This window comes from Neolamprologus multifasciatus, chromosome 1, assembly GCF_963576455.1.
Source record: "Neolamprologus multifasciatus chromosome 1, fNeoMul1.2, whole genome shotgun sequence".
NCBI lineage: Eukaryota > Metazoa > Chordata > Actinopteri > Cichliformes > Cichlidae > Neolamprologus > Neolamprologus multifasciatus.
Window position 1 is genome coordinate 25,071,044 of NC_140439.1, and position 21,956 is coordinate 25,092,999.

Sequence of the window (21,956 nt, forward strand, 5' to 3'; positions counted from 1 at the left end):
GATGGCGTCGCTGAGTGACAAATCAGTTTGGGACGAAGTGGAGGATGGGATCGGCGAAGAAGTGTTAAAAATGTCCACAGAGGAGATAGTTCAGCGCACTCGTCTCCTCGACAGTGAGATAAAGATAATGAAGAGCGAAGTGCTGAGAGTAACTCACGAGCTTCAGGCTATGAAGGATAAAATTAAAGAAAACACGGAGAAGATAAAGGTGAACAAAACGCTGCCCTACCTGGTGTCTAACGTGATCGAGCTGCTGGATGTGGACCCCAACGACCAGGAGGAGGACGGGGCTAACGTGGACCTGGACTCCCAAAGAAAAGGAAAGTGCGCAGTTATCAAAACTTCAACCCGGCAGACCTACTTCCTGCCGGTGATCGGGCTGGTGGACGCCGAGAAGTTAAAACCGGGAGACCTTGTAGGTGTTAACAAAGACTCCTACCTGATCCTGGAGACCTTACCAACCGAGTATGACTCCAGAGTCAAGGCCATGGAGGTGGATGAGCGCCCCACAGAGCAGTACAGCGACATTGGAGGTCTGGATAAGCAGATCCAGGAGCTGGTGGAGGCGATAGTGCTGCCGATGAACCACAAGGAGAAGTTTGAAAACCTGGGCATCCAGCCCCCAAAGGGAGTCCTCATGTATGGACCCCCTGGCACCGGGAAGACCCTACTGGCCAGGGCATGTGCCGCTCAAACCAAAGCCACATTCCTGAAGCTTGCAGGTCCACAGCTGGTGCAGATGTTCATTGGAGATGGTGCCAAGCTGGTGAGAGATGCCTTCGCCCTGGCTAAAGAGAAAGCCCCATCCATCATCTTCATAGATGAGTTGGATGCCATTGGAACCAAGAGGTTTGACAGTGAGAAGGCTGGAGACAGAGAGGTGCAGAGGACCATGCTGGAGCTGCTCAACCAGCTGGATGGATTTCAGCCAAACATGCTGGTCAAGGTAAATTTGCCTGTTTACTCTTGAATACAGCAAAAGTGCACCACAATTCTGCTACCACTTCACTGTTATTTAATGTTCAATACTGATAAAACATTTTAAACTGCATCTGAGTAGATCTGAGGCACCTAAAGTGAATTTGTACAACAATTCATTAAGAAAAACCTTAAAATTTCATCAATATCCAAACCCCCACATTAATACTTTATGATGACTGGAGTTTATTGCAATGATACTGTCTTTATTATTTAGGTGATTGCTGCCACCAACAGAGTGGACATCCTGGATCCTGCCCTGCTCCGTTCAGGTCGTCTGGACAGGAAGATTGAGTTCCCCATGCCAAACGAAGAGGCCAGGGCTCGCATCATGCAAATTCACTCTCGTAAGATGAATGTCAGCCCCGACGTCAACTATGAGGAGCTGGCCCGCTGCACTGACGACTTCAACGGTGCCCAGTGCAAAGCTGTGTGCGTGGAGGCCGGTATGATCGCGCTGCGCCGCGGAGCCACAGAGCTGAACCATGAGGATTACATGGAGGGAATCCTGGAGGTCCAAGCTAAGAAGAAGGCTAACCTTCAGTACTATGCCTGAGGACACTACCTGTGTCTGTGTATTTGTGTGTGAGAGTCTTTGATTACTATTAAAAGCTGTTGAGAAAACACATGTTATGATTTCTGATTATCTTGAGTCAATAAAATAAATAAAATGCCTCGAGTATCTTTTGTTATTTCCTCTAACAATCTTAAAAAACAATGTAAGGGTACCTGGTGCTATTTAGAAGCTGCACATCTGGAATTGCATAGTAGTCATAAATTTATTCTTAACTTAAAGCAGTAAAAGAAAGTTAAGAATAGATGGCAGGGTTCAACATACAGTTGTGGTCAAAACACACACACACTAGTATTTTGTTTAATGTTCTTTAGTATAAATTCTGGGGGAATGGTAGAGTTCATTTATATTGGTTTCCGGTCAATTGACTTGGCTGTTAAGCATAGTCCAGAAATTTTCAAAAGGGTTGAGACTGGAGTTTTGGAAAGGCCATTTCAGAAGCTTAGCATTAGCCTGTTTTATCCTTTCCTGAATCCGTTTTAACACGTTTGGGATCATTGTCCAACTGTCTCCAAGTTTCAACTATTTTGCTGTTAATCTAAGGTGAAGTGGAAGAATTTGGAGGTAGTCCTTCATTATTCCAACAATTTTGTACAGTCAACCCCTGTATTCCCCGGGGTTAGGGACCACAACTCCCTATGAATATCTGAAATCCACAAATACTCAGTACCCCCTCTAAAGATGCAAACTACCTATTTCAATCTTTTCGGGATCTTTGTGTTTGGAATTTGCGCATCTTTTGTTAAGAAAAAAAAAAAATCAATTTTAATGCTCTTTTGCTGTGTTTACATTAATATTAAAATTTGAAAAGTACATTTTTTTATCATAAAAAATGTATTTAGTTAGAAAAATTACATAAAAAATCCATGAAATAATCTGCAAGTATTTTGGAGTTGCTTTCCACAGAAAAATCCATGAATACCGAACCCTGGATCGACGGGGATTGACTGTATACCATAAGTGGAAGAAAATGGATGGATCAATGAATACATGCTGACTTCACATTTTAGATTTTCTTATTTTCTTTTCCTATACACACACTTGTTCTGATCACGACATGAGTCATGCTTTGAATTCGACAACCATATAGACACACACTGAGCGCTCCAACTGTTCTACAGCCACACAACCCTTTTATACATCAACCTACGATGATGATGTCATACATTTCCTTGAAATACTTTAAGTACTTAATGTGACAAGCTCAGTTTTTACAATTTGGCCCTTGTCAAAGTTGACCTAACTCCTTTTACTAGTTTCAAGCACATCAGTTTCAATAGCTGACTGTTGACTGGGTGCCTCATTTATTTTAATATTATACAGTCACATGAGATCACTTGGGTTGTACATAGCCAACAAACTAAAATGATTTTAATCCACTGATGATGTGTATGAATTATTTATGCCTACTATGCTAACCGATGGTTCTAAATGGAAAAAGCGAAACAAAACAAAACCAAACCAAAAAAAACAATTTTATTATTTAACAAGATATTGTATTAAGATACTGTTTTCCTTTGTATTCTTTTGGTCATAAAAGACATGCACAGAGGTCTATCTGAGGTGGAATGTGCAATGAACAAGCAGAGCAGACTTTTAAATTCTTTACATTTATTAAGAATGTAAAAAGAATAGCAGAGAGGATCTCCTTTGAAAACATAATGAAAAATCATAACAGAGGCAGGGTCTAGGTATGGGCGAGTGAAGAACTTACTTCTCAGAATAGGAGTGCTGATCCAGGATCAGCCTGCCAGACCACATAAAAGAGCATGTGAATAGGAGAACTGGAGTATCTGGGAAACAGGGGGAAGGAAACTAGCTCCCCAGTTAGCCACTAAGCTGGCTACTTGAATCAACACTCCTGTTTTGAAAAACCTGACGTAAAGGTGCCAAAGCCATAAAATGAATGTGCACCAAACAGAAAAACTAGAGGCAGATGGAAACAATACATTTCCTCCTCAGTCTTTCCTCAGAGGTATATTCTCCTCATTAATGCCCTCCTTAGTGATGACACAGATCCGAAGAGCATCTCCGGTGTAGACGTCTCTCTCTGCGGCTGAGATGAAGACGTCTTTGACCAGCTGAACTGCCTTATCCTTAGTCAGAGGAACATGCTCGACACCCTCCATGTTCTTGAAACCAATCTGTGGAGAGAGAGAGAAGACCGAGTCCTGTATTTGTCTGTTCTCAGTAAAATTTGTTTAGTTTAGTTTAGCACTTTGTTTAGAAAGGACCCAAGCACAAAAAAAATCTTGAGCGAGCGAGCGAGAGAGAAACGGGTCCACCCTTACCATCCACCAGGTCACCAGCACCCTGTTTAGAGTTAAGTTCAGGTTTGCCTTTATACAGAATTTTTATTTTTTCCATATGGCATACCTCAATGCAGGTCTTATAACAATAACTGGAAGGTCGAGATTCTGAAACGTAATATGTGGCTACGAAGTGGTTTGTCATAACCTGGTGGATGCTGGGAGGCTAAATAAGCTTAAAAATACACACCCAAGATACAAGCACGTGAATATAGTAATGTTAATATGGAAACATCAGGTTAGTACACGCGCGTTTTAAAAAACCTGGTTATCTAGTAGTGGCTGTAGCATGGCGCTGGCTGATCCTCCGGCCTTGTAGGTGTCTCTCTGGTAGGAACCCACTGGGTCAAAGCTGTACACTGCTCCCTTACCTGTATTACAATTACACAATATTACAAACAGAAACAGGCTTTTACATACAGTAACACAGTAAAATCTTAATAGTTTTAAACATAACACAAACTAACACAAGAATAACATTAAAAATAACACCTCAAGCACCCAGCACTACACTACACATGAATTATTTTATGTTTTGTAGACTGTCACCTCTTTGGGATCACTGTCATTTTTTTAAATTTTTTTTGTTTTTTTTTTTTTTTTTGGGGGGGGGGGGGGGGGTTTTGCCCGTTTGTTCTTATTATTTTGTGCATGTTGTCATTATATTATAGTGGTGGATTAGAGAGAATAATAATAAGGTTGTTAAATACGAACACTAAAGTAAGTAAACCTTAAAGTTTTGGTTAAAAAAAGTGTGATCAGACCTCCCTCCTTCTTTGTCTATCCTGCAAGACATTTTCATTTATCAGCTTAACTGAGAGAGTAAAAACTTATGTAACTGTATCCTGTACCTTTTACCCAGTTCATTAGCACAAATTCAGAGTTCAACACATGCTGTTAAAATCCAGTAAGCCTGCCAAACAGTGGACTTCTCCGAAAATGCCTTTAGAATAAAAGTATGTTGTTTTCTCTGTGATCCTTCCTGACATTTTTACCGGACTAAAAATTCTGAGTGTTAGACTATGTGCCAGGTAAGTTCACACACAAGTGGATGAAGGCTCCCAAGTTCTTGTTCTTGTAACCCATCTTTCATGGCTATGTATGCTAAGAGAGGTCTGATATCCAACTGACTTGATAGCTACAATAATTGTTTGTTTTTATATATATATATATATATATATATATATATATATATATATATATATATATATATATGTGACACATTACAGTGGAAATGCTTATCATAGCTTGTCCACTCAAGCTTTAGCTCAATCATTTTACTGTGTTAATAAAAGTTGTTTAATGAAGTCTCTTGGCAACTTTTAGTTTGTTTCCCAAAGTTGTTATACAAACTAATGTAGTCTCACAAACTTTATTCACTTAAATTTGTCTTCTGCACAAAAAAATAATCTATACCCATAGCAAGAAAAAAAGATCTGCAGCCCAAACACAGTTTAAAAAAAATGTAGTCATCATAATACCAGCACCCACCCTCTTCATCCAATCCTCCAATGATGTTGTAAACGTAGTAAGGAAAGAATCTTCTGCTGTACAGGATGGTGGACAACATGGCTGCAATGGCTCCGCTTGTCATTGTCTTGTTGTTCGAGTGTTTGTACATCTGAAAGGAGAGAAAGCATTAGAACAGCTGAGTTTTAGCACGACGTGGGTGTGGATGACAGCCTGTTATATTATCCATCATGCAATGTGAAGTCTTTCTGCACCACTTCACCTTTAGTCTGGCATCAATTATTTTTGTCAGAGTCAGGCAGTCGCCATGGAAACCGCTGCAGCCAAGTACAGTTGTGTCTGTCCTGTAAGAGGAGAACATTCTTATCAATATATTATTTATCTGGTAGCTTTATCCCCAGAAAACAACAGCTCCTTTGTGGGACAAAAAAGAAAAAAATTACACACTATTAAAGGCCTCACAGGGCTCTACCCATAATTCATAACCTGTTGTTTCCCAGTAGCTTCACAGAGAGATGACAGTGCACTTACAGCTTATAGCATTTTGGGGAGTCCCGGCTGTGGATTGAGTAGCCTTCACTCAGCCTGGTGTCTGAGGCTACAATGGCAAAGTCTTCTCCGGCAACAGCCAGTACAGTTCTGAGGAAATACACCACAGAGGTCAGCCTGTTCACCTCACAAGAGCGGAAAAAAGTCTGCTGCACCAGGAAACTGCTAATGGCAGCTACAGGCTACTGATCCGAAACTGAAACTGTAGGTTTAACTCATCTCTAACAAAAGTCTCTGGCTCATAATATAACTTTTTTCCACTAAGGTTAGATAAATATATAGGTATACAGTTATATCGCAGACAGGATCAGAAACGTTTCATTAACTCAACAACTGCTTTGTTGACAATTCCTTTTCGGAGCGGGTTAGCTTGAGTCCAATGTAATAGGATGTAAACGTTAGCAAAGAAGCAAGCTAACTACACAGGAATTGAAAATAAGCTCTCACCCTCCGTTGTAGGCGTATGGAGAGAACTTGTGCTCTACTGGACCAGTATAGTGATAATCTTTCATCTTCCCAGGATCCCCGAAATGCTGAGAAGAAAGCATATTTGAAGGAAAAAGCCGACGGTGCTGAAGCTTCTTTCAGATAAACTCGCTGTATCACTGCAATATGGCAGCCTCTTCTTTTACGGTCGTCACAACCGAGTCTTCAAAGCGCCTCCGTGTAACAGCGCCTCCACAGGCCGCTCGAAGTAATGCACACCACACGTTTAATGCGTTCACTAGCCCAGCGGTCCCCAAACCCCCCGCCTCTGACCGGTACCGGGCCGCGAGAGTTGAGGCTCAGGTGTGAAATGTATAGTTTTCAGGGGTTTTTTTTTATCGGTTTTCAGCGTTATTTTATTATCGTTTTTATCGTTTACTCGGTTTTTCTTGGTCTTTTCACGTGTGTTATGAATAATTTTTTCTTTTTTTCGGTACCGGCACTAGTTTTATTTTGTTGTATTTATCCGCGACACCTTAAAGGCCGGTCCATGAAAATATTGTTGGGCATAAACCGGTCCGTGGCGCAAAAAAGTTTGGGGACCGCTGCACTAGCCGAAAAAATATCTCCGAAATTGAAGAAAGAAAGATAAATTGTAATCGAAAGATTAAATTTGCTCCGTTTTTTTTCCTGAAATAACATACTTTAGAATCCTAAGAATCTCAATTGACTTGAAGCGCAATTTTTTGAGCAATTACACGGTTTTAGTTTATTTTAGGCTTGAAATACTGGGGATACTGGCTTCTTGGAACTTTTGTGCATCACTTGCATATTAATGTAAAGAAACAGGAAGAAATTAATAAGAATCTAAAATCAGTTGGAGATTTGACCCATATTAATATAAATGGTAATGCCATTAGACAGCTTCTAATGTATAAATACTTAGGGGTGCAAATTCATAATGCACTTACCTGGAACATACATGTGAAAAGCATATGTGTCAGAGTTTATCAGCAGCTTCATTTTCACTGGAAACTGAGTTTTTGGGGTCTGCTGCAACACTGTGTCAATTTTTTATAGAACTACTACAAAGTTTGTCTTAAATTTATGGCATCAGCAACTGGTTTGGAAATTTACCACTCAAGATCAAATTTTAATTTGATTAAAACGGCAGGAGAAAATAAAATCACAGCAAGAACACTCCTCAGTCACCAAGATATTTTTGTACAGTCTGCTGTTGAGCAGGCTACCAGGATTTTATCCGACCCCTCACAAGTCCTGTTCTAAGAGTTGATGAACTCTGGCAGAAGGAACCGTGTCCCCAGTGTAAATATAACTGTTGTAAGCATTATTTGTTCAACTGTCAATTAAACTGGTAAATGAGCAGGTCATGAGTGAATGACAGAGAAGTGTCGAGGTTTTTGAAGTTAGTTATTTTTTAATTATCACCTATTCTTAAGTCTGTGTGTGACTTTTTAGTGCAGCAGTTGCCTGATCCAGGATGATTTTCTCTTATGGGAGAGTTTTTAAAAAAAAAAGTTATCCTGTATGGTGCTGTGGCAGGCCACTTTCTCCAACATGGCTCAGTGGCTGAATCAGATTACTTCAGCCTCATCACACTGCTGAACTGCTGTGAGCATGCGTCTCAAATTTATAGTTTCTGCACAAAATACCTAAATTAAAATCCCGCTTAGCAATAAAAGCACACCTGTTGGTACATACTGAAACTTTTATTAGTAATATATGAACTATGGATGTACTTCTCTATAAATAATGGAATGTACTTAATGTAACCTTACAGTATTAACTAAATTGCCATCTGTCTATGCAGTGGTAAAGCCGTTTGGCTCTGATATTTAAGAGATAAAATAATGCAATGCTGAACTGAGACAGTTTTTTTCTGCTCAGCCTGTGAAAAAGATAAATGGAAAGGTAAAGCAGTAGGACACATGACTGACAGGGGCTCCTTTTAACATCATAAAATACGGATAGAAAAAAAGACAAACTGTTCTTTTTTTTTTAAAAAAAAGCTTTTATTTAAAACAAAAAAAACAAAAAACACATTTAACTTCAATAACCAAAGCATTATATTCAACAACAAATATCCCATTAACAACCTGCTTATTGCAGGACAGCAGAAAAACATTTTAAGTTGATTGCAGAAACATCAATTAACCATCGAGGTGATGGACGCTAACTTCAGTGTAATCACAATTCAATGTAATTACGAGTGGTTCCATTTTTCTGAGACTTTGTTTTGTTAATAAAGACTCACTCCCAAAACTTGAAAACTCCTGCAGCTATGAGGTCTGACAGCCAGTGTCTTTTACATAAGCACCATGTCATTATTCACTTGAATAAGATTTTACTGGCCCGCATCTGTGAATCACACATTATCAACATACAAACTGTAATTCAAAAGATATAAAAAACAAAAAAAACAAAAGACAAAGACAAAGACAAAGACAGAATTTTGAGAGAAAAAAAAGATCAGCTGTTTCAGTAGTAAAACGACCAAAAGCACCATTTTTCTTTAACTGAAACAATTTCCCAGCAAACAAGTTATCACTGCAGCAACATGACGAGGCACAAACTGCACGATTTAACAATGAACAGGCGACACTGTTAGTGGTTTGGTCAAAGGATTCAGTGCAGCAAATCTGGATGGATCCGAGTTCCAGTTTAGCTTCTACATTATTTATGTATGTGGAGGTCATTCTCCCGAGCTGCTCTGTTGAGGGTAATCCCTAATGTGACACATACATAGTTAATAAAACCGTAATGCACTGATCTTGTTTATTGGTGGGAATTAATTATGTTTTAAATTATAGGCCTGCAGCAGAAAAGTCTTAGTCTGTATATTAAAGACACACCAAACAGCAACAGCAGGTTAAACATTCAGTTTGGATTTTTTAATATTTGGAAGGAAGCTTCACTACTGTGTTTGCTTTTTTTTCTTTTTAAATGGATCACAAACTGTGCATTTATCTTTTTCTGTCAAAGCTGTTTGGCCAAACACTTATCTGTCATTTTCCAGTTCCACAGCTTCTAATGGCAGTGCACGTGTCTAGAATGTGATAACAGGATTGTTATGATTAATGGAACCGCTGATCATTTCTGAGCTGACTTGTTCTTTTTGGGTGTTTTAGCTCCTCCTTTCTTCTTGGGCGTGGTGAAATTTTTGTCGCAAACTTCACATATCCAAAGACCTGAGGAGACAGAGAGAATTAATCAAAAACATGAAAAAAACTACACTCAGCTCAAGACGTGAACTTCCGTTGCAAACCTAAAAACCTGGGATTAAACCTGAAGGTTACTTGGCTAAACCCCAAATCGTGTTTCGCAGTACAAGCCTCAGGTATTTGTTGGTCTAAAAATCGCCTTTGTATGTCCATCTACTCACCTGTAGGTATGGAATCCATGCCCACGCAGAAGGTGTGATATCCTCGATCGCACATGTCGCAGAACATCATCTCGTCCTCGTGGTGGGGCTGCTGGCACACGGTGCAGGTCTTACACTCCATGCACTGCCAGCGGTACGTCTGGATCATGCTCACCAGCTCCTCGCTCATGTCCAAGCAGGATGGGTGGCCTGAAGTTCATGGCCATGCGCAAAGAAGCAGAAGAGCCGGAGAGACACGCACAAACCCAGATAAATACATGACACATGGAAAAGACAGGCAAAATACCGGCCTAATATTTTACTGACCCTAGCATTTATCCACCGACATACTAAAGCCCATCATCTAAAACAGTAATATTTGTGACATTAGAACATTTTCAGGTATACTAAATAAGATGCTGAATTTTTCTACCAATGAAACAGCCTTCATCCGAATACCTGCTAATTCAATTGACAGATGACTTTGAACCACACAAGCTAAACTCTCTTACATACAGTATCATAAACAGTACAAATACTTTAAATCATGCTTACACACAGGTATATAAAGTTATCCAGCTGTTTAACACTTAACTAAAGGTTTCCTTTGACTAAATATGGAGGTGGCTTAATACATGTTAACTGCTGATGACTAACTAGACAATTTGTAGCAAAATACAAACAGATGTGATTAAACTGCCCTCTGGAGTTGAGTGTGTGAACTTACCGCTGTTTTCACACTCGGAGCAGTGAATGAGAGCCTCTGGCTTGCCTTTCTTGTTGGCCTCTTTACCCTTCTGGCAAATGCCACATATATCACTGGGAATGACCTTAGGCTGCAAGGGCAGAATAATGCTATAAAAATCACACACGAGCATCCTGCAGTCATGGGTGTAATTAGAAACAAAACTTTCAATATTTGGTGTCAAAGCTGCATTTAAGGTTTTGGTGAACATAGATTTTATTATGTTTCTTATTTAACTATAAATGTGATCTTTAAATAAAAGTGAGCCCAAGATGGCCCTAAAATATCATCTGATCAATCAGCTGCAGCACCACACAAAGTTACCCTTTATGATGTTAAAATGTTCAATAAATTTGAAAAACATTTATACACTCTGACTAATGAATGTTTTGACCCTAACATAACTTCTGTCCTCCCCACGAGTGTGCAAACTCTCTCATGATGACTTATGAATGTGGAAATATGAAGTGCCTGGCTCATTCCATAGAAAATCAGTGAGTGACTCCCACCTGGCCCCTGAGAATCACCTGATTTTTAATGTAGGAACTTCTAGTAACTTTAGCATATCTAATGACACCATGCAAACTATAAAAATACTGGTGGCTGGCAGTGCTACCCATCAGCCTCCTAGAAGATTTGAGAATCCTATTTGATCTTGTTTTCGAGTTACCGTGTTCGCAAAGTTGTTTGTCCGTGACCCCAGCCTGCCCACCAGGGTGACAACAATACCCCCAGCCTTTCAGAGTGAGGGGTAAAAACTCCCCAAACTACAGGCTTTGGACATACACAGGAGTGGGTTAAAAGGGTTTTAGCCAGTTGTCAAAATGTAAGCAAATATGGGACCTTTCATATGTTGTAACTTGTTTAGATAAAGTTGACCCCAAAATGCACTTTTTAAAGTTTTTCTCCAGTGTACTATTAGACATCAAATCAAGCATCCAGGGTACTAATGCTTGTTTCTGTTACTTTTTACTCTACATCACAGACAGGCTGAAACTGACATCCCATTATATTATAAGCTTTAGATTTTGACTCCTGTAGTGTTATATTGATTGGGTTGCAGTTCTGGAAGGATCTTAAAGGTCGTTTGAACTCCTGTGGATATCTCCTTTACTGAGGAAGCTAAAAGGACTCAAAATAGATGACAAATGGCGGCAAATTTCAACCCATAACAATGTACTTTCTGAGGGCATGTAACTGACAGTTTTCACAGTATGAGGATAAAGTTCACCTGACCTTATTAGATATGCTTAAGTTATTGTATAAATACAAACAAACAAACAAACATCAAACCAGCCAATTCTGGGGAGTCAGGTCTTTTCCTGAACTGACTGATTTTACATGGAACGACCATCCTGTGAATTTACCGTCTAGTTCAAAAGATGGCAGAGAGTAAAGAAACAGAAAGAGCAGAAGAAAAGTGGCTCGGGGACATTTAAGTTCAGACATCACACAAATGGACAACCATTTAAAACTTATGAATCTTGATGTAACTGTACAGGAAGCTGAAGAAATAAACATCTGAGGATAGAGCCACAGCTCTAAAAACTAAAAGTTGAGTAAAAGTCAACTCAGCAAGTATCTAAAGAGGATGAAATTCTTATAAAGATGAACTGAGCTAATGGAAACATCCCATTAATCACATGTAGCCCTTTATTACTATTATTATATTTATTTATCCTTATAAATTTATAGCATTATGTCCAATTACTTCAAATGCCTGAAGATACAGCGTGACATCCATCATTAAAAATATCCCCTGACAGATTAGATTAGATTAGACTATACAAAAGGCGTGGCTTACTAATGGTGGAAATCAAAAACTAGAAACAGAGCAGAGAAGAAAACTAAGAGCAAAACAGCAGCAGGAGAAGGAAACGAGAAAAAACTAAGAGTAGTCTCCTGAACTGAGCCCCACTGATTATGTGTTTGGTCTGGCTGGATTACTGATGTCACCAGTAACATTTATACTGCTATTTAAAACGGACTCTTTAAACGTATTTATTGGTTGTAGATAAGTCATGCCTGCATTTTGCTTAGGTGGGAAATCTGGGTGGAAACTTACGACACAAAAGGAAACCCCTCTTACCCCTACGCCGTAACTTTAATATTAAGTCATCTGCCTGACAGGTAGTTACATTTCCCAGGAGATCGGGTTACGTCAGGTTACGTAGAAGATTACAGCGTGGAGTTAAGAGGGGTTTCTGGTTACGTCATATGTTACGGTGAAGCATAATTTTTTAACTTTCACACAGCAAAAATGAATAAGAGCAATCATGACACTTAATCTACTTTCGTTTTTTATTCCATTATAACTGCTGGATTCACTGTTAATACAATCTACTGATTGATTGTTATGTTAATGTAATTAATGCCAATACAAGTGAACCAGCACAGCGGTGCCTTACATGTACCTTGATGTGCAGGCACATTTTTAATCCCAATCTCAAAAGAGTTTTTTTTTTTTTAAAGCTCAAGAGTTAATTTTTTTCCTGGTTAAATAACGGTTAATAATAATAATTTACTATCATCCTTATTAACCTGTTGACTCATGACTGATTGGCTTGCAGAAAGTCACCTGCATGCATAAGAAGCCAGAGAAGGGAAGGCGTGGGGCTCGACTCGCACTATTAATTATTAGTTTGGTTTGGATTTATAGGCAGTCTTGTTTTTAATGTTAGTTTTATCATTTTTGTTTATTAAATGAGGAGAAATACTGAATCTAACTATTGTGGGGTTGGTTTGCATTGTTACTCTTTTGTTTGCTTTTGCCGTGGCTCCAGTCTCACTTATTTGTGTTTGTTTGCATCTTTAAAATGCAGCAGTGTAGTGCGTCACATATTTTAGGTTCCTCTGAGCCACGTATTTAAGGACTGAAACAACGTGTAAGCTACCGAAAGGCTCTAGAGCCAAAGCTTCAGTAGGATTTTTCTCTTTTACTCACTACACTTACTTTGTTTATATTACGCTAAATATTAAATGTGCAAAACCTGAACAAAAGTCTGCTGTAGAGCCAGGTATTCAACAATCTAATTCCATCTTTGGTGTTCATAATTAGCTTTTATTTGTGAGTTGCTTATAAAACAGCTTTCAAGTGAAGTCACCATTAAGCACTGCATGTCCAGTAGATGGTAGCCAAACCAGAGCGAAGTAACGTTAATCAGCTAGCAGCCTTTCACATGTGGTGACATTTGAAAAACAGTAACAGTCATTAAAAAAAATCACTCAAACTTTTCATCCACTGGGGAAAAAAATTAATTTTTCATCACTTAACAGGAAGCAGGCATATTTTTACTTAACAAAATGATAGGTCATACTATATATCATATACTTTTATTAGCTGACTACCTGTAGTTGATTCTGGCTACCAACATGCCATGCCACATTTGGAGGCTCTTATGCAGAAAGTTGTGATGATAAAAATGTCAATTAAAGCAAACTTTAAAAAACAAACAAACACTGAAAGTCTTAACAGGTCTTACACTATCAAAAGGACCATGCCCACACCACAAAGCTGAGCTGAACTCAACTGGACATACCCAGGTCCATTTTAACATCTGAATAGTCCTATAAAGTTGGATTGGAAAACTACAGACAAATGGAAAGTGCACAATGAGCTGTGGGGAAGCAAAGTGGTGCATTTGCATCAAGTTCAAAGACTTTTAGTTTAAAATGAGGATATTCCACGATTGTGTGTCATTTTACTTCTAGCTCAGCTCAGCGACAGTGTGAATAAGGTCAGCAAGGCCTCGTCACGCCATGATGACATCACAGGGGCGGGTAATGCCCTTGTCAAAACAGCTGTCTGATACTTATTAACAGTACATCACAGAGTGTATAAACAAAGTATGTTACTTTACCGATACACACTTAAAACAGTAGGGTTAAGTGCCTTCTAGACTTAAGGAGATAAATGTTAAAATTCTTTAGTGTTAACATTAACTACTTTTTAAAAGCAACTACAAACTGTATGTGGTTTATATTTTCTATATTAGATTAACAAAATCATTTTATCATTTTTGACCAAAAAGGAAGAAACTAGCAGCCAAAAACATCCACTTACTTGTCTTGGAAGTATTTTTTCTGACAAGTGAGGACAGACAAGAGGTATACTGAAGACGATCAAAAAGCAAAACTTTGTCTTCACCGAAAAAACATAAAATCATCAAAAAAGTGAAAGTGCGGTGAAAGAAACGTGAACTGTTCCTTTAAAAGTTCTTATTGCTCACAGTCTTGTACAAAGAGGAACAAAAAAGGGGGGGGGGGGGGGGGGGGGGGGAAGCCACGTGGCAATCCTAAAAACAACAACAACAAAAAACCTGAAGATGGGACTCCCATTGTGTGTTTGTGTGTGTGTTTGTGTGTCTGTGTGGACCAGGCTGTCCCAGCTGAAAACTGACAAACTGTAGAAGTTGGAGAAAAAAGTGAAGAAAGCTGGGGAGGGGTGGCGGGATGGATGGAGTAAGGGAGTGGTAGTAGTAGAAAGAGGAGGAGGGGGTAGAAAAGTGCTGCTGCTGTTGTTGGAGAAGAGTTCAGGTGGTTTTGTCCTCTACCTTGTACCCTGCGGTGGCTTTCTGGGACGCAGAGTGACGCTGGCTGCCGTCTTTTCCCGTTGTTGATGTCCTGTCTTTGGCCTTGGACTTGTGGCTCTGTCTCCCCACGCCCTCCTGGCTCTCCACATCAGATGTGTTGCCAGAAGAACTGTCCTATAGATTAAAAGAATTAAACAGGTGGAGGATCAGTGAAGGACAAATGATATAGCACTGCTGTGCGAGAGAGCATATCCATGACGAGGTAACTGTGATGGAGGTTAGTGACTTTGACATGAGACCTAGGATCAGTCGCACAGTTGGGCATTTCATGTTACCAAACTGTAATGTGGATCCATTGCTTCACTTTCCTTGCACTGTTTGTGTTAAAAATCTTAGAAAGGTTTAACTTCTCCCTTCTCAGCCAATCAAATCACTCTGTGAAAATACCCAATAGAGCGAGGTAAAATGAAGAGTGAGTAATCACATGCAAACATGAGTAAGAGGCAACTAGATTGGCTCATTTATGACTAATGAAAGCTTGGGTAGTTTGCCTTGTGATTAATCAAAATATTCATGGACAGCAGTGACACCTACAATAGAAGTCACTCTTTGTTTTAGTTAACTTTTTGGTTAAAGTAGCATCCAATTACTCTACACTTCTGGTTTTCTTTTTGTGAATATCTGGTTAAATAGAAAATCTATACAATAAACTAAACCTCTTTCATCGGATTAATATTACTCACATAACAAATTCATATATATACATGTATATGCACAAAATACTGTCTTACAGATGAGTTCTTGATCTTCTTGTCATCCTTGCCCTCCTCAGCGTCGTCAGAGTCAGGCTCTGAGTCTGGCGCAGGAAGCTCTGGATCCAGTGGAGGTTCGAACAGAGCTGTGTTCAGCGGCAAGTACCGCAGCTCATTGGGAGAGTATCTGTCATACATCAAAATAACAGAAGATCAGGGCAAAACCTTTGATACATTGCACCGAACAGTAATTAGAAGTGAAAGTACTTATTTTAGTGGGTGCCATACTTTTTGTAATAGTCTTGGAACTGTCCTGGTATAAGAGCCACAGGGTAGGGCCCTGTCCTGGTTAGCTCTGGAGCCAGCACCTTAAACCTGCCCTGGGGCACCTGGATGATCTGGGACAACAAAACACAACACATATAAGATATTTTTAAAAAAAACCCTCAACTACAAAAAAGACAGTTTGTTGTGGCATTCATAAGCCTCTAATCAGCTATAACCACATATGCAATTATGTCATTCAATTTTACTTTTTTGACACTTGTGCACCATCTAACAAATTTTGATCTAACCAATGTGAATATATCAGTGTATCACGAGTCATTTTAAACTACATACTGCTATACACGGATTTTGTCTTTATAGAGAAACATCACAGAGAAAGCAGTAATGATGTTTTAGGAGAAAAACCTGCACCACTAGGGCATAAAACTGGAGAATTTCCAGTTGAAGTAAGTGAAACAAAAGCCTCCAAAGAGGAAGCCAAAAAAAGCTTTGCAAGCCGTTTTTGGTTTTGGGAGACAGACATCCACTCTGCTTTCTTTTTTTGATAAATGCCTGAAATTTAAATTAAGTCATCTATTGGGCTATTACTAAAACACTGAAAGAAACAACAAGTTCAGTTTGGATTTACATGTGTCTGGAGGTCAAAGTAAGCTCTCCTCTCTTCCATGCGCTCCCTGTTGAAGTTACTGTTGAACTCGGCAGCTTTTTTTGCTGCCTTCTTTATGTACTCGGGGACTTTGCTGGCCTCCACCTTCTGAGGGTTCTGCTGTTGCATTTGCTATGAAAGAATAAAGAATGTTAGAAATATATTTGGAGATGTATGCAGAAGATTTTCATTACACTTTAGATGAAAACAATGTGGCCCTACTTCTACAGGATCTTTTTTTGTTGCTTGTGAACTTACGGAGTACTCTTTTGCTATTCTCTGTCGCTCCCTCTCCTGCAGTATGACAGAATACTCTGAATGTTTAGTGGGATATTCCTTTATCATCAGATCAATCACCTCATCACTCCTCAGAGCTGTCAAACCTGAAGAACAAGAAAGAAAAGGAAAGATGTTACCTTCTGATATCACAACTGGAACAGCAGTCGAGTCTGAGTTTGAAGGACTGGTTTCTACCCAGAGTGCATTGTGTCTCAGTGATGACATTCTGTTCACGAAGGTAGAGCTTCTCTTTGTGGGACAAGTCTCTCCTCTCCATATCTAAAAAGAAACAGAAAAGCACAAACCAACAACACCAGTTAATAGAGTAACTCTTTACAACAAAAAACAGGTAAACACAAAGAAAATCTCACTTCTTACCAGGATACTTCCTCTTGAACGACGTGACTCCCAGATACTCGCTGACCTGCTCCTGCAGCATATAGTACTCTCCTGTATCGTCTGGTGGCCATTTGTATTCCGTCAGGTTTTCTGCTGGGAAATACGTCGGACTGGAAAGGAAGGTTGGAGGGACAACAGAGTTTGATGATTGGACAAGATTTTGTGAGATTAATCTTTGCTGATATAGACAAGAAAGCCATTGGAAGAACTAAATAGACATCAATACTGACAGTTACAGCTTTTAGGGTTTATCATATGATTTGTTATCATATATTTTGGGGATATATATTAAAATAAAAAGAATGTGACATATGGTAACAACAGATTTTCTGTCCTACTTGGTTGTCAAGAATGCTTGAAAATTATGCCAGTGGATGTTTCTTGCCGAATGCCAAACCAGCTTACCCAAGATCTTGACTTGAGGTATCACAGCTTCGAGAGCTGTCCCCTGAACCCATTCTCCTTCTCTTGGGAGGTTGGCTGCCATCATTGGACACTTCTTCTATGACATCCTCCTACAGAGGAAAAGAAAAATCAGAATTAATTTTTAACATTACATAATGTGACGTTTGAAAACTCCTGAGCATGAAGTATATCCACAAAGCTTTTAAGAGATTTCTGATTTTGTATTGGACACTTTTATGACACAGAAATGAATAGAGCCCAAATTCATTTTTGCTTGGTAAACCTGAACCCTAGGACTCATAATTGCAGGATTCGTCTTCCTGTTGCTACAACAAATTTTAACATGTGATTCTGCAAGTGGGGGGCCCATCTGACCCACTTGGTTTCTGACAGAGTTTCCATTCTATCATCGCTTAAGACCAATTTGCCTTGAGAGACCCCACTAGAGGCTCCCAGGATCACTTGGTTGACACCATGTTAATGTGACAATTCATGGAGGGACTACGACACCTCCTAGATGAGTTGTTTCATATTCTATGACAGGGGTCCCCAATCCCAGTCCACGAGAGCTGGTGTCCCTGCAGGTTTTAGATGTGTCCTTGATCCACCACAGCTGATTTAAATGGATAAATAACCGTCTTGAAGATCTCCAGAGGCCTGGTAATGTACTAATCATGTGATTCAGGTGTGTTGACCCAGGGCGAGATTTAAAACCTGCAGGGACACCGGCCCTCGTGGACTGGGATTGAGGACCCCTGTTCTAAGATAAGACCCAGGATGTGCTGGAAAGATTACTTCTCTCAGCTGGCCTGGTAACAGCTTAGTATCCCACCACGAAAAGATAGAAGAGGGGGCCAGGGAGAGAGAGGTCTGGGCATCTCTCCTCAGCCAGCTGTATCCACAAATCAGGCCCAATTAATGACTGAGCAGTGCATACTTTTACTTTAAATTAATCACAGAGTGTATTTAAACTGAGTGTGATTTTCTGTACATGCTCCACAGGCATGAGATAAAAATCACACACAGTGCACACTACTGCTATTTTAGACATGATAGCATTTCCCGGCCTGATGAAAACTTTTTAAACAACTGCAAAAGTTAACATTCAGAGATTTAGCCAGTTTAATACAGAGGGTTCATTTTGAAAAACACTAAAAAATGATTTCAGATAAGGATATTTCCCCTCTTACATCAACACGAAGCTTTATTCAATATTATTGACGGTTAGATTATAGAGTTAGATTATAATTATTTTTTATGCTAAATACAGACCAAAACAAATGTATGAGTTTACACGCCAGAGCTGGCTGACAGAAGGAGCACAAATTGTCAAATCACTTATAATATTACGACATTAAACGTCGCGTTTTTACTTAGATCATTCAAAACGTACACAGACCAGATCACTGCAGATACATAAAACGAGGAAATTCAAACCGAACGAGCTAACTAACCAATTATTACACAGCTGAAAACAAAGGAGGGACGCTAATGTGGCTACTGATCATCAATCATGGACTAAAGTGTCCCATACATGGCCAGTTACCTATTAGCTCAGGCTATAGCCGTGCAGAGCCGAGGGAACTGAGCTAACAGTGACTCGTGTTTTCCTTATTAGTATTATTAATATTGTTATGGCGTACAAATGTCACCTTTATGGATTGTGCTCCGGGGGTAGCGGGGTTGCTATCGCAGGGCGGCCTGACGGGGAGCACAGCAGCCATATTTTTTGCTAAATGATTTCTGCAGCTAGGCTAGCATACTAGCTCGTTACTTCTTCGTTGGTGAAGTGTCGCGGCTGTTGGCGAGCGTTGAAACATGGCCGACACCTGCTGGATTGGACGGGTGACTTCAGGACAGGACTGGGACTGTGTGGTATAATCTCGATTTATCTTAATTATTATAGACAGTTAAAGTGAATTCATGGTCGTTACAGGCTGCATAAATTAAAACTACGTTTGATGAGAAATTTGAACAAGTTTGAGTTATATTAACCCTTACATGCTGTTCACGTGTCATGCTTTGACAACGTGGTTTAGGCCAGTTTTGACATAGGCCAAGAATTCCCTCATAAAAAGTGCCTACAACGAATTTTAATCCACACAGTAGGCGACATGGGCGGTTGCCCAGGGCAACATCGTGATCGGGGCGGCATCACGGGCATCGGCAAAAAAAACGTTACTCGTCGTACCCATGCTTCCCCGACATCATGCCAGCGAATTTTGGGGATAGCATAGGGACCGATTGGTGCTCTTACGGCCATTTGCTGGGATTAAGGGGCGCTCTCCGTTTGCGACTGCTGCTTGCGGCGGGGGATTCTTTAACTAGTGCGGCACCTAATAACCAACTCGCAAAATAAAACAAAATTACGGTGGCCCTGAGAGGCCAAACGGACTGCAACTTCGGAAAACACTTGCAAAAAGAAAAATGCTGCAAAAAGAAAAACGCTGCAAAAGCACACAAAGCACAACGGAAATAGGAAAAAAGACAACGGAAATGTTTCTGGGGAGACAATAACCCGACGGACCAGTTGCACGAACCAAAACATGTATGTATGACTGTATCCCAATTCAGGGACTGTTTCCCAATTCAGGGTCTGCAGCCTTAAAGTACGCAGCCTTAACGGTCCTCAAGGGCCGCGTAGTCAAAGACCGCTGGGACGGTCTAGCCTCCGTCGCGCTGCCCAGGTTGCCTAGCAACCATGATACTAACAGCTGGAAACGTTTTATACAGCTTTGTTTGACAGAAATGAAGGAGAACATATTTTGTACATTTGTTTCTACATGAGCTTTGTGTGATTTGATAAGTATCTGAGGCTGAGACCACAGGACTGTAAAACATGATTGTTGGGCTTCATTTCTGTACTGAACATTCATTTAAGATTAGCTAGTAAATAACAATTAGCTAATGTTGTTCATGAGACTAAAGTCATGTGACTTTGGTAATGTAAATATAATATGGCCAATATTATATTAATCATTATTAGTTATTACAGCAGTGAACATGAACTCTGTGCCAAATACTGAGATTCAGTAAAGATTCAAGTTGCATTTATTTATATTTCCTATCACCTTAAATCTTCACTTAAAGATAAGTATCTGTGACAGTGTATATATAGATGTATTATATATAAGAGAAATATTGTTCTTTTAATATGTTGGCATTACTAAATTTGGCTCAATGCTTATATATGGGTGGAAGAAGCAAATGTACGAGCTGTGATAACTGTTTCTGATAGAATGAAGAGTAGACTGATATATGAAATATTCCTTTATTGGGTGAGAAAATCAGACCATGTCATAACTGCTTTAAGTCATACAGAATAGATATCAGAGCCTTAAACAGGCTGACTTCTGTTAAATGGGTCAAACTGGGCAGAAAGTATCCAAACACATAACATCATTATAGAATATGATGTAACACTATAGATCAACTTACCTCAGAATATATAAAGCATATAAACAATTACAGCAATATGATGCAACAAACACAGCAGTGCTACTAATCCAAAATACTCAAATCTTCATAGAACTGAAACAAACATTTATTTTTAGCTCCATTCTGCTGCTGATATATACTTTAGGTTTCTGAATATTAAACTTGTTGCTGCCTTTCATAGTGTGTAACTTGAAGGCCCTGAGTACTTTCTCCCACACTGAAAACACTAAAATGATCAAATTATTTGAACATTACCTAATAAGACTGATTGAGGACAGAAAATTAGTTATTCTAAGCTTTCCTAGCAGTCCTTCACAAACAGGGAACAGTCTGTCTATTCTCTCCATCTGTCAGCTGCTGCTGGCTCTTCCTCCCCCTCTTCCTCACACACTGCTGAGTTTGTCCTGGTGGATCATCAGGGGTGCAAAGCCTCACAGATGATGTGCAGCAGTGGGTCCCTCAGTCTGTCCTCACTCTGGACACTTGCAGTTGTGACACATGGAAAACAAAAAATGTGTGATAAGCTGCAGGATTCAAACACAAGTGTAACTTATAAATAAATGTTCATACTTTTATTCCACAATCAGAGAGAAAGAAACAGAGAGAGAGTGCAGGACAGACAGACAGGTGACAGTCTCAGGTGTATACACTGCTACAAAACAGCACAAGAGAAGGAGGATTTAGTGTTTGTGTTATTACGAGTGCTAAACAAGAAGAGTTCCCAGATAGTACAGTGGACACATGTGTGACTCCTGTGATTAAAGCATCTTTCTTTCAGCTTAAC

At 39.6% G+C, this 21,956-nt stretch overlaps 3 protein-coding genes across 3 annotated transcripts; 1 reads left to right on the forward strand and 2 right to left on the reverse strand.

The window, feature by feature from the left end:
- The first annotated feature begins 1 nt into the window (after position 1).
- psmc3 (proteasome 26S subunit, ATPase 3) lies at positions 2 to 1,652 on the forward strand. The gene is made up of 2 exons (XM_085166968.1): positions 2 to 946; positions 1,196 to 1,652. The coding sequence occupies exons 1-2, from the start codon at positions 2 to 4 to the stop codon at positions 1,532 to 1,534; spliced, it is 1,284 nt and encodes a 427-aa protein (XP_085023094.1). The 3' UTR covers positions 1,535 to 1,652.
- A 1,491-nt stretch (positions 1,653 to 3,143) lies between these two features.
- psmb1 (proteasome 20S subunit beta 1) lies at positions 3,144 to 6,462 on the reverse strand. The gene is made up of 6 exons (XM_085167011.1): positions 6,328 to 6,462; positions 5,863 to 5,970; positions 5,594 to 5,675; positions 5,353 to 5,482; positions 4,126 to 4,232; positions 3,144 to 3,696 (listed from the first exon to the last, which is right to left on the reverse strand). Exons 1-6 carry the CDS (start codon positions 6,426 to 6,428, stop codon positions 3,511 to 3,513), a joined length of 714 nt encoding a protein of 237 aa, XP_085023137.1. The 5' UTR covers positions 6,429 to 6,462; the 3' UTR covers positions 3,144 to 3,510.
- Positions 6,330 to 20,353, reverse strand: phf10 (PHD finger protein 10). The gene is made up of 12 exons (XM_085166941.1): positions 19,387 to 20,353; positions 17,735 to 17,844; positions 17,309 to 17,439; positions 17,126 to 17,209; positions 16,910 to 17,034; positions 16,634 to 16,783; positions 16,006 to 16,115; positions 15,757 to 15,904; positions 14,987 to 15,139; positions 10,416 to 10,524; positions 9,710 to 9,898; positions 6,330 to 9,515 (listed from the first exon to the last, which is right to left on the reverse strand). Exons 1-12 carry the CDS (start codon positions 19,456 to 19,458, stop codon positions 9,418 to 9,420), a joined length of 1,479 nt encoding a protein of 492 aa, XP_085023067.1. The 5' UTR covers positions 19,459 to 20,353; the 3' UTR covers positions 6,330 to 9,417.
- Positions 20,354 to 21,956: the final 1,603 nt, after the last annotated feature.